Source organism: Leptonotus elevatus, chromosome 1 (genome assembly GCF_054856555.1).
Source record: "Leptonotus elevatus isolate MCC_2025b chromosome 1, RoL_Lele_1.0, whole genome shotgun sequence".
Taxonomy (NCBI): domain Eukaryota; kingdom Metazoa; phylum Chordata; class Actinopteri; order Syngnathiformes; family Syngnathidae; genus Leptonotus; species Leptonotus elevatus.
The window spans coordinates 899,439-910,544 of record NC_141239.1 but is presented as its reverse complement, the minus strand read 5'-3'; the positions used below and the strand labels follow the sequence as shown (position 1 = coordinate 910,544).

The following is an 11,106-nucleotide window of genomic DNA, read 5'->3' as shown; positions in this document are numbered from 1 at the left end:
TGGGCGTTACTCGGCCCGCATGAATTCCCCCCCAAAAATAGCTACAATGGAGAAGCAACGATATATTTTCTTAAATAATAAACAGTGGTACCTCAATTCACGAGTGACCTGGTTTACGTGGGGGGTTTCGACATGCGAGCTCAGCCAGTCTTTTTTCTTCTTTTTTTTTTTTTAAACAATGCTTTCCCCCCCCCGAAGCTATTTATTGCCATTTCTAGTTCAAGTTTACTGTGCAACAAAACATTGAAACTGAAAATTGGAGAAAAAAATTATGCGCAGGTCATGTATTTAAAGTAACCACATAACTTTTCACAGTCTGCTATTTTAATGCAGTCCTTCTCGGGAATATGCTTTTCTTCTTCTCCATACAAGAAGAAAGTGTAATTGCACATTCACTACAGTAGGTGGCAGTGGCTTTCTCATTTAATAATTTTTTTTTATTTCAGACAAACTGATGCACTTCAAATCATTTCCATTACACACTAAAAACAAAACCAAAAAACAATAGTTATTCTTTGTTGTAAAGTGATCTATTTTCATTTTTGTTGTCTTTATAATTAGTAAGGATACAATGTGCAAAGGCGGACTTTTATAGAAAACTTAAAATGATCAGGCAGTTGGGGTGGGGTGTGGCTTGAAATGTTTTCTTTTTTTCAAGAGGAGCTGAACAGAAAACAATTGAAAAGCACTGGCTTGATGGCAAAACATGGGAAACACCTTCGAGTAAACCTTAAAGTAAACTACATATAAACCTTTAAACAACTTTTATTTTAACATATCGTAGCAAAATATGCACAGAACATACACCAGTACCGGCATATATTTTTTATTCTCCAGTTTAATCATCAAATCTGTGTAAATTGTAATACAGCATGTCCAGAGCCTTATATAGAGTTTGGCCAACTTCAGCAGGGTAACAAGATGGCGTCCATATTTCATGAGAAATGGACGCCATCTTGTTACCCTGCTGAAACGGAGTTGGCCAAACTCGCTCTCTATATACGGCTCTGAGTATGTCTGTATTATACTGCCCCCTGGTGGCCAACGCGACCAGGAGGAGTAGCACAAGGTCCACTGAATTAATGCAAGGAATCATGACAAACTATTATTTACGTTCTATTTAATTATGTTTTTGCTCTCTGTGTTATGAAGTCCAGTATTGCAGAGCGCAATTTTCGTGTTAAAAACACATGAAAACATTGTTTGTTGTTGATTTTTGGGCTACTAGAACAGATTATGATTGCATTATTGTTAGGGTTTTATGTTAATGTTTGTTTTATTGTTAATGTTGGGTTGTTTGTCCCATCGCTGTTTCTGATTATAATCGATAAATAAAATGCCACCTTATTCAGGATTTGGCTCATTTAATACATTCGTCAAATGCATTAAATCTTGTGCGACACCTAAAGACATGAACTCCACAACATGTTTATTATTCTCTTAATCCTCAATTTACGTGTCTGTCAGGAGTCACAGGGCAATTTTTATTTGACCTTTTACAGTATTTAGCACATTTTTACTTCGAGATTTTACTTAATTTATCTTACACTTAGGCTTGGCTAACATTTAAGCGTGTTAGAAAGTATCATTTGACCTGTTAAACATTGTCATTGAAAATATCTCAGTTTTTCTAGTTGTATTATTAAGAAGGTAAATTTACTTTGACACGTGTATGAGTTAAAAATGTTGACAAATTCAATCAAACACGCGCTGGAGGAAGCAGCCTACCGATTTAGCCATTTTCCCCACGGAAATGAAAAGCAATAAAGCAGCAATATTCCCCCAAAAAAGTTTTATTAAATCATTTCCAGCCACTATATGTAAAATGGATTCTTTATTGTCATCTTTTCATAAAGCATCTCTTAAATATGAGCCACGTAGAAAGAGCTGATTTAAAGCCGTTTGAGTCCTTTGGGTGCTGACGGGGCGTCCACAATCAAAAGGTTTTATGTAAAGATCTTTTTTCTTTTTTTTTTTTCCCGTGACGATGAGGATGCACCGCACCTCGAGCAACCGTCTCCCCGCAAGAGGAAAGCCTCTGAGCAAGCGAGCGCGCGCGCGTGCGGCAGATTAAAAAAAAGAAAACGGTTGGCGGCGAGCGAGGGATCAGTTGGCTTCGTTCTTTGAGGCTTCATCAAAGTTCTCCACGAGATCTGCCAGACAAAAAAAAAACAAAAAAAACCTGAAGTGTTCTTTCTTGTTCAGAAGCGATTCAAATATACGCTGGAGTCTCCCGGGACGGACGCTCACCTGGAACGGCGTCGTCGTCCTCCTCTGCGATTTCCTCCTTCACGGCTTTCATGTCCATCGCTGCAACACACGCCAAACATCACGCGTCAACATCACGCGTCAACAACTGGATTTCCTCACATCATCTTTTTTGACTGACCAGGCAGGTAGAAAGTAGGGAAAGTATGGCCTTAACATGAATTCAGTTTTTTTTTATGAGAACAATTTTATGTTATTTTCTTCCCGCCTTTGATCTTAGAAATTTTCAATGGGAAGTTAAACGTGGGAATTTTGGAAATACTGTATTCCAAAATGGAAAAGTTCCATTGGAATATTAGGAACGGAGGCTAATTTAGTGGAAAGATATTCTATATTCAAATGCAGACATCCATGTCAGATAGATACGTTTCACTCAAGCGGCCTTGTATCTTATGAAGTGGTGTCACCGAACCTGAAAAGCTTGGAAATTGGGTTAAGACCAACCTTCCATTTTGTAAATTCCTGTTTACGCCATTGAAAGTTTCCAACTTTGAAAATTCACACAGTACAAGACATTTTTCCCCTAAAGAAAAATCCATCTACGATTAAGGATTTTAATCCGGCTGACCCCCTTCACTCGTACAAAAATCAAAGGACATCATTCACTACAAATTGCCCCCCCCCCTCTTCTGGGATTTACTTTAATTCTACCGATACCAACCAGTCACTGAAACCGTTTTTTCCCCCCCAGCATTAACTTTATCAGCCAAGAAATCGATTTTTTTCCCTTGAAGAAAAAAAAACTAAGGCTCTTTGCTCGACAGCTAAAAATGTTGAAACAACATAACGTGACCTCTGATATCACAATTTGGTCAACTTTGTATTTTTTCACAAATCTATACTGAGTGTTGTGTATCCTTGTTAAGATAAATAAAAGGGTGACATCCCAACCAACGTTCTTGCAAAACGTTACAATATTACCGTGAAAGGGTTTGCCGACAAAGGTATGAAATCCAAAGTACGGCGTGACGCGGGGACGCGACTGGATGTGGCAGGTAGGATTTGCTTTTATACTTGAGATTAGAAGTACAGCAACTGTTTGTAATTAGTAAACGTAACCCGTACGCATCGTTTACGTTTTTATATCCCGCCCCCACAAAGAGATCTCCGGTTGCCTTTAGGAATAACGACTGTGTATGCGTGTGTATTTACGTCATTTTTCTACGCGCCATGCCGACGGATTGGTTAAGATTTTATTTGATTTTTTATAACAATTGCCTGCATATTTTGTATAAGGTTTGGAACTGATTACTAATATTTTCCTTACCTCCCGAAAGAAGAAAACAGAGGAACGTATTACGGAACTTTGCATGCAAATTGCAGTTCATATTTACTAAGGAACGTTTTTGGCCTGACTGTTTGTGTGTCGCCGCGTTGCGTGCGTGAGCATTTTGTTTCTACACACTTTGCCGCGGGAACTGCTCGGCCAGCTTGCGCAGGCTGCTGAGGCTGTCGGCGCCCAGCTGGCTGAGGATGCCGGGCAGCATCTCGGTCAGCTGCTTGGTCTCGGCGTGGCCCGTGATGGCGAACGTGTTGGCCGACAGCGACGCCTGCACCTTGGGGTTGTTGAAGTGGATCACGGTGCCGTCGTCTTTGATCATGTTCACCTGCGGGGACACAATCACATTTGTATGCAAGTGGGTAATATAAAAAATGTCAGCTCCAGATTATTATTATTATTATTATTATGAGACGCTTCACCTCCTCGATGCCTGCGATGTTGTTCACGGAGAGTTTCTTCAGAGAGCCTTGGAGCTTTTTGTCGTCAGCCGTCGCCGTTTTGTGGACCACCTTTTTCTTCCTGCGTGCCGTTCCCTGAGGAAAGGAAAAGAACGTAAGATACGCACAAACCAATCATCAGGATTCATTTGAACATTCGTCCTCCCTTCAGATCAACTTCAGCAAAGCAACTTCAGATGCCTCAAGATGATCCTGAATTACTTTTGCAAGGTGCGTTGAGAGAGATTTTTCAACCAATGGCTAACTTGCTTTTAGTCAGGCTTTGGCACCATCTAGTGGCAATTTAGGGAATTACAGAAACAGCACACAAATGTGATGAGAATTTGTCAGTAGGCGACCTTGAATTGATTGTAAATGTCCAAAAACAAATCATGATGAGTTAGAATTTATATTAACGAGTTTGGGATACATTTAGGGTATAAACTACAGCGGTGCATTAATTGCACGCTTAATTCATTTTGTGACCATGCTCATGACTCAAAACACTTGCATCTCAAATCATTACGAAGAAATCTCTTCAGAATTGATGATCCTGTTCTGATTGCTCTCACACTCAATCACTGATAAGACACACAGGCAGCAAGCTATGTTAAAGCCTGATTCCTATGGCAGGATAATCAACCCGATTTGAGCCCGATGCGCCCCCTGCTGACAATTTTAAAATCTTGCTGTGTGAACCAGGCTAAGTTAGCCGAAAATAAGCGCAGAGTCAAGTTTAACCGGTGACGGGTCACGACAATTTAGTGGCTTGGCTCCCGTAAAATAGTGACGGGAGTCAGGGACATACTGTGATGAAGCTTACACTTGTTTAGTGCTAATTTAACGCCAAAGCTGAGTTACTTGCCTATAGCAGGAAGCGTCCACCGAATGGTGGCCGACTCGTCATCACGCGTGAACGTTCCTGTGTTGTCATCCTAACTTTGCAGTAAATCATACTTTTTATTCTTCATAGTTTAAAGCATTTTCATTTTTGAGGATGACTCTAGTGGAAGGAAGGAAGTTGGACATGGTCCGTCAACAACAAATTGGTTCTGGCCTTCCGGTGCCAAATTATTGTCTTATTGCTAATTAATCATAGTTTTGAGGCAGAAATTTGTGTTGACTAGTTATTGTGGCCTAAACCGAGTCAGTCGACCCCCCCCAGCCTTAAAAATCATATTTCCCTCATTCACTGCCATTGACGGCTATAGACGTAAAAAATTCATTTGGACTATTTCTACTAGTGTAACATTTGTCCCCACTTTTGTTAACAAGAGTATGAAAACCTAGATTTTTTTTATTGCACATTTAGAACATATAAAAAAATAGTGATTAATCGTGAGTTAACTAGTGAAGTCATGCGATTAATTACCATTTAAAATGTTGATCGCCTGTCGTCCCCTAATTAAAAAAATAAAAAATAAAAATGAATTTATGGCAGTGAATAAGTTAACATGAATCTGAAAAATAGCATTACAGTGTTTCCCACAGATTTGAAATCTACTTGGGTGGGTGGACTCAGGGTGGGTTCTCAGTCCTCTTACTTGCGTCTCCTAACCTCATGATCCACAAGTGAGTGACAGCGAACTAATGTTACATGCGGTATATCTGGTCGTGACACGTTTTATTTATTTATTATATATTTGTATTAAGTTTTCTTGAAAACTTCTTGGGTGGTGGCCAGTTTACTTGGGTGGCCCGCCCAAGTATTAACATGGTGTGGGAAACACTGCATTATGTTGTACTTTATAAAAACATACAACTATAAAATAAGTAAAGGCAATTCTATAATTCACAACGAGTCTTCGTATCGCACTTCCTCGAATAACGACGACTCTCCGTATCCCACTTTAGACACCGCACCCTCATATCTGACTGCATCAGTGTATTAGTTACACTGTACTTGACATAATCTGTCTTTAAATTTCACATCACAATTTCTGCTCGGCTATGTTTTCCATAAATTCAAATCGGCAAAACGGCCAAACTCCAATTATAACCGTCTTGCTCGCGTGTATGCATTGTAAGTCCCATTTGTGTTCAAATCCTGCGTTTATCGGGGCGCAAAGCAAACAGTCAAGGGGTTGACATGAGGCCAACAGCTGGAGGCCCGGAACTCCCTGGCCCTCTCTCCATCTAGCCATAAAGAGAACGCTGATGTCAGGAGGTTCACAACCAAAGGGGTGGGAAACGTACAACTCGTGGGCCACACATATCGAGATCATTTGTTGCGGGCGGGCCCTCATGCGAATCTAAAATAAAAACCAATTCAATTGACTTTGTGTCAACTAAAATGGCCACCCCAACTCTAAAACGATACTGCAAGTGCAAGCTATGTTTCATCAAACTTGACGTCTAAACTATATAATAATCACAACATTATTAACAAGTGAGCATACCTTTCCACCTATCCGGACTTGGGCCTGGAGTTTGGCGAGCTTTTCTTGATTCATAGTGCTTTTCTGTGTGGGGGGGAGGAAATGAGTAAGGATAATTAAACACCACCCTAAAGTACACAAAATGGTCAATGTCTCATTTATGAGACAGCGTGTTGTTTAACAATAACAAGACCATCCAGACAACAAAAGTACCAGCGTCGATCGTTTTAAAACAATGGCATTTAAATTAACTTTACACTTTGTTCAGGCGAGATTTCAACGACGACATTATTAAGCAGGTGTTACATGTTGTACACATTGTTCGAAGGCTACGGCGGCTAATAATAGCATAGCGCGAAGCTAACTGCGAGAGATTACAGGCTCGCCACTTAACGACGCGATTTTGGTCATTTAAACCTCACAACGGCGTGAGGTCGAATTTGGAATTATACAATTTGACAGGTTTACCTTTAAACAAAGACGAAACACTTGACGTTTAACTGCTGCTGCCGCTGTTGCTACTCGTGAGGCTAGCGGAAAGCAACGCTGTTCATTAACGACAAGGAAGTAGAACCACTTCCACTTGTGCTTTCAAAATAAGGGTTAACAATGTTTTTAACTTTCGTTGATGTGTTGGAAATTTACATATAAACTTACAACATTGTTTTTATCCCGTTTCTGAACCGGACTGAAAGTGTGTAAATGCGCAATTTGGCTTGTTTTGATTAATTCGCGCGTGGTAAAAGTAGTTTGTATTCACTTCTGGTGTGGCCACATCCTTTTGATGTTTAACTTGACGCCGCGGCGCAGCGCACCGGAACACGCGGTCGAGTAAAAGTCACGTGATCTCAGACCGACAAAAATAAAAGTTTATTAAAATAAGATAATTGGATGCATTGATTGTCTATATGTTGTTTCCGTTTTATATGAAAATTTAATAGTAGTGTTATATTTTTAAAATAAATCAAAGCGAGCGAACAGCGAGAGAATCCAGACGACACCTCTATTGTGAAACGTGAATGGTTGTACATCCGGGTTTACGCACGCCGCGTCTATAGTTGCTTGCTTGTCGATAAAGGCCAGTTTTACTTACCTCAAACAAAATGCAGACTTTTTTATTTAACACCGTTTCATTTACAGCTTTGTACGCTTTGCTGTCTATGTCCTGTTTTCAACATGTCGTCGGGGCGTCGAGCGGCAAAGGTGAGCGTTGAAGTTGAAGCTGAGCTCGTTTGCTAGCACGTCCGACACTTTTACGTCATTTTCTTTGCCTCCATTGGCAGATCTGAACAATTACAATCGCAAAAAACATTGAGCTATTTATTTTATTTTTATACCTTGCATGGGTAGTGGTGCACCGGCAATCGAGCTGCGCGAAAGCGACTGCCGACTGCCTTTAAATGGCTTTCACCGTTGCAGGTTTTGGGGACAACATCCACTGGAGGACGCTGGAAGATGGCAAGAACGAGGCGGCAGCCAGGCAAGTTGGCGGTAGAACACTCGACATCAATTGCAAAGTGTTTAATAAAAGCTCTGTGTTATGTTAATGCCGGGTACGACCTTTGTAAGTTGCATGCCACTTGATTTAAAATGAGAGCTGAAACATTGCAGTTCTCTGTCCATTTATTCTCGATGGGCAGCTCGGTTTGATGTTGTGCTTTTATTTGTGCGTTGCCAGCGGTCTGCCCCTCATGGTCATCATCCACAAGACCTGGTGCGGAGCCTGCAAAGGTAAACGCTGAGTGACAGACACGACACGCAGGACAATGCTAAAATAGGATTCCCATTTTGTTTTGGCGCTTTCCAGCGCTTAAGCCCAAATTCGCCGAGTCCAAGGAGATTGCAGAACTCGCCCACAACTTTGTGATGGTCAACCTGGAGGTAAGCAACCCGTGAGAAAATCATCCGCAGGAGGGAAGTTGTCGGCAATCTCACGCTGGTGTCTTTTGATCGCAAAAAGGATGAGGAGGAACCGAAGGACGAGGCCTTCACTCCGGACGGAGGCTACATCCCCCGCATCCTTTTCCTCGGTACGCCAACGTCGTCCATGTTCGTCTCGGCACGTCGATTGGCATTTGATCAGTAAGATAACGATTCAATACTCTTGCAGATCCCAGTGGTAAAGTCCACGCTGAAATCACCAACGCAAATGGGAATCCCAACTACAAGTATTTTTACAGCAGCGCAGAACAAGGTATCATGCGGTAGACTTGACAGAAGTTCATGTGGCATCGCTTCCCGACCTTTGACCTAAGGCACATGTTGTCGCTGCTATGTGAAAAACACGTATGTCCGTAATTAAAAAAATATTATTATTTTTTTTTAAAGCTTTTGGGATGTCTGCATTCCGTTTCATCCTAAAAATGTATAATAAAAAAAAAGACAAAAATGGACATAGGTGTTTTTTACGACAACATTTTACATTAGAAGAATCTCATGGCACACAACCATACAAAAACGTCACAACTTACAAGTACTAAAAAAAAGAAAAAAAAGAGCTCATACTAAAAAATAACAATGTTGTGCTTTTGTACATAACAACAATGCATATAAACAACTTACAATCTCTAATAACACTTCATATTGAGGCACTTGCTAATGCACGCACACATCGAGTTCCTCCACATATTGACTCGCTTCACAAGCATATTACGTTGCCCATAGAAGGGCCAAAACATGCCTTGTGCAAATTGAACTGCCTTAAAAAAACGAGCCACCGGAGGGTGCTAGAACTGCACAAATGGAAATAATCTTCTGCTTTTAAGATTTTGACTTGACGACTATAATGTGCCAGTTTTAATATGCACGATATTACAATATTGCCATTATCGTTACATCCCTAGTTCTAAAACCTTTTCCCGCCACTGTAGCTATCTAACAAGTCTGATCAGATGCAGTGTCCAATCAGCAACGTTGTAGTTTTGTTTTTTGTATGTCGTTTGACTGTTGTATTTTTGAAACCTCCTTGAGAGAAAGAAAGAACAAACAGGAAAAGGTGACAGGCTGGCCTAATGAATGTTTGCTGGCAGGTTAGGAACAGCCCCGAGATAGCAAGCGATTCGTTCCTAAATATAAATAGGAATCAATTACATTAGCAAGATGTGTAATTGATTCAAAGCTAGTAAAGAAGGCAAGTTGGGTTTCCATCTACGAAATGCCAAAATAAAACTAAATGGAAACGTTAGAAATTCGGGAAAAAAGGGCCCAAAAATCACCCCAAAAAGTTTTGAAGAAAAAAGGAAAATGCTAATTTTGACGATGGAAACAAGTTTTGCAAATAACCGCTGGCAAGACCGAATACACGTCCACGTTTTGACCGGATATTACGTCTCGCGTACGTTTGTAGTCCCGAAGCAATGTCGGACGATAAAGTATGTTTGGGAAACGGAAATCTTTTTGGGAATGAATGAAAGCGAATATGAATGCAATTTTAGATGGAAAACAGCAAGAATTACGAAAGCAAACGTGTACGACGTCATCGCACGGCGCAGTCGCTTCCTGTTCGTCTTCTTTTAAATTACGAGTGGATCACATCTCATGGTGTATGGCGCCACCTACTGGGGCGGAGTCCCCTCTCAAAAGAAGAACAGATGAAAACAGGAATATGTCGCATGTGCGCGTTTTCAGTAAATTTGATTACATTTGAAACAATTGGATGGAAACCTGACTATTGATAACATCAGATAGGAATAATTAACTCATTCACTGCCATTGACGCCTATAAACGTCAAAATTCATTTGAACAATTTCTATTAGTTGAACATTTTTTTCCCACTTTTGTTGGGAGTATGAAAACCTACAAAAAAAATTTGTAAGAAAAGATTACAAATTAGGGGCGTCAGGCGATTACATTTTTTAATTGTAATTAATCGCATGACTTCAATATTTAACTCACGATTAATTAATTTTATACCTGTTCTAAATGTAAAATCTTTTTTCTGCTAGGTTTTCATATTCCTGTTAACAAAAGTGGGAAAAAATGTTAAACTAATAGAAATAGCTCAAATGAATTTTTGACGTCGACAGCCGTCAATGGGAGTGAAAGAGTTAAACGAGTGAGGACAGTTTGGTTCGACTCCATCTTGTCCTAATTCTGAATTCATGTATCCAACGAACGTCCCGGTGTTCGCGAATTCATTTTGTGCTTGCAGTGGTGTCGGGGATGAAGGAGGCGCAGGAGAAGCTGACGGGCGACGCGTTCAAGCGTAGCCACACCGGAGACGAGCTTTGAGGCGGCGCGCGGATGGGCGGGCTGCAAGGGCTACGTCATCTCGTACCCACGCGCATATTGTCGCCAACGCTACGGTTTCGCAGAAATGTGAACTGTGCTGTCATGGATGTAAAGTCAATCAAGTGCCAAATTGATGCACAACTTCGCAGGGTTTCCCACACGAGGCTCCAAAACGGGTCGGCGGCCAATTTTTCTCTGGTCGCCAATTTTCTGGGCGAGCTTTTTTCAAATGTCGGCACATAATCGCATTTGTTGCTATGAATATAATCTTTAGCGTTAATGTACACCATATGTTGGGAAACCGTATTGTAGACTACTCGCAAAACCCCTAAAATGCCACGACTACTTTTACCCGCCAACTTTGAAAAACGCCTCCTGCTTCCAAAGGCGGTTCTCGCCAATATGTGAATTTATATTGCACATTTTTTTTCCTTTTATTTTTTGCCTCTCATTTTATACCCGATATTACAAATAAAGGTTTGTTGTAGTGAATGTTGTGTTTGCTAATTG

General features: G+C 40.7%; 2 protein-coding genes across 2 annotated transcripts; one reads left to right on the top strand and one right to left on the bottom strand.

Moving 5' to 3' along the window:
* Nucleotides 1–1,777: 1,777 nt before the first annotated feature.
* On the bottom strand, nucleotides 1,778–6,934 carry LOC147180248 (transcription factor BTF3 homolog 4). The gene is made up of 6 exons (XM_086093911.1): nucleotides 6,834–6,934; nucleotides 6,387–6,449; nucleotides 3,970–4,083; nucleotides 3,674–3,875; nucleotides 2,251–2,310; nucleotides 1,778–2,153 (listed from the first exon to the last, which is right to left on the bottom strand). The coding sequence occupies exons 2-6, from the start codon at nucleotides 6,438–6,440 to the stop codon at nucleotides 2,107–2,109; spliced, it is 477 nt and encodes a 158-aa protein (XP_085950037.1). The 5' UTR covers nucleotides 6,441–6,449; nucleotides 6,834–6,934; the 3' UTR covers nucleotides 1,778–2,106.
* Nucleotides 6,935–7,395: 461 nt separating this feature from the next.
* Nucleotides 7,396–11,088, top strand: txndc12 (thioredoxin domain containing 12 (endoplasmic reticulum)). The gene is made up of 7 exons (XM_086075099.1): nucleotides 7,396–7,568; nucleotides 7,785–7,845; nucleotides 8,044–8,096; nucleotides 8,173–8,246; nucleotides 8,326–8,395; nucleotides 8,476–8,559; nucleotides 10,517–11,088. Exons 1-7 carry the CDS (start codon nucleotides 7,469–7,471, stop codon nucleotides 10,594–10,596), a joined length of 522 nt encoding a protein of 173 aa, XP_085931225.1. The 5' UTR covers nucleotides 7,396–7,468; the 3' UTR covers nucleotides 10,597–11,088.
* Nucleotides 11,089–11,106: the final 18 nt, after the last annotated feature.

What these genes read in the sequence shown, in the direction of transcription:
- LOC147180248 (XM_086093911.1), bottom strand. Translation starts at nt 6,440, where the DNA reads ATGAATCAAGAAAAGCTCGCCAAACTCCAGGCCCAAGTCCGGATAGGT. An exon ending in ACATCGCAGGCATCGAGGAG is followed by an intron (nt 3,876 to 3,969) that starts GTGAAGCGTCTC and finishes GTGTCCCCGCAG; the next exon opens with GTGAACATGATCAAAGACGA. An exon ending in CGAGCAGTTCCCGCGGCAAA is followed by an intron (nt 2,311 to 3,673) that starts GTGTGTAGAAAC and finishes CGTGTGTTGCAG; the next exon opens with CGATGGACATGAAAGCCGTG.
- txndc12 (XM_086075099.1), top strand. Translation starts at nt 7,469, where the DNA reads ATGCAGACTTTTTTATTTAACACCGTTTCATTTACAGCTTTGTACGCT. An exon ending in AAGAACGAGGCGGCAGCCAG is followed by an intron (nt 7,846 to 8,043) that starts GCAAGTTGGCGG and finishes GTGCGTTGCCAG; the next exon opens with CGGTCTGCCCCTCATGGTCA. An exon ending in TTACAGCAGCGCAGAACAAG is followed by an intron (nt 8,560 to 10,516) that starts GTATCATGCGGT and finishes TTGTGCTTGCAG; the next exon opens with TGGTGTCGGGGATGAAGGAG.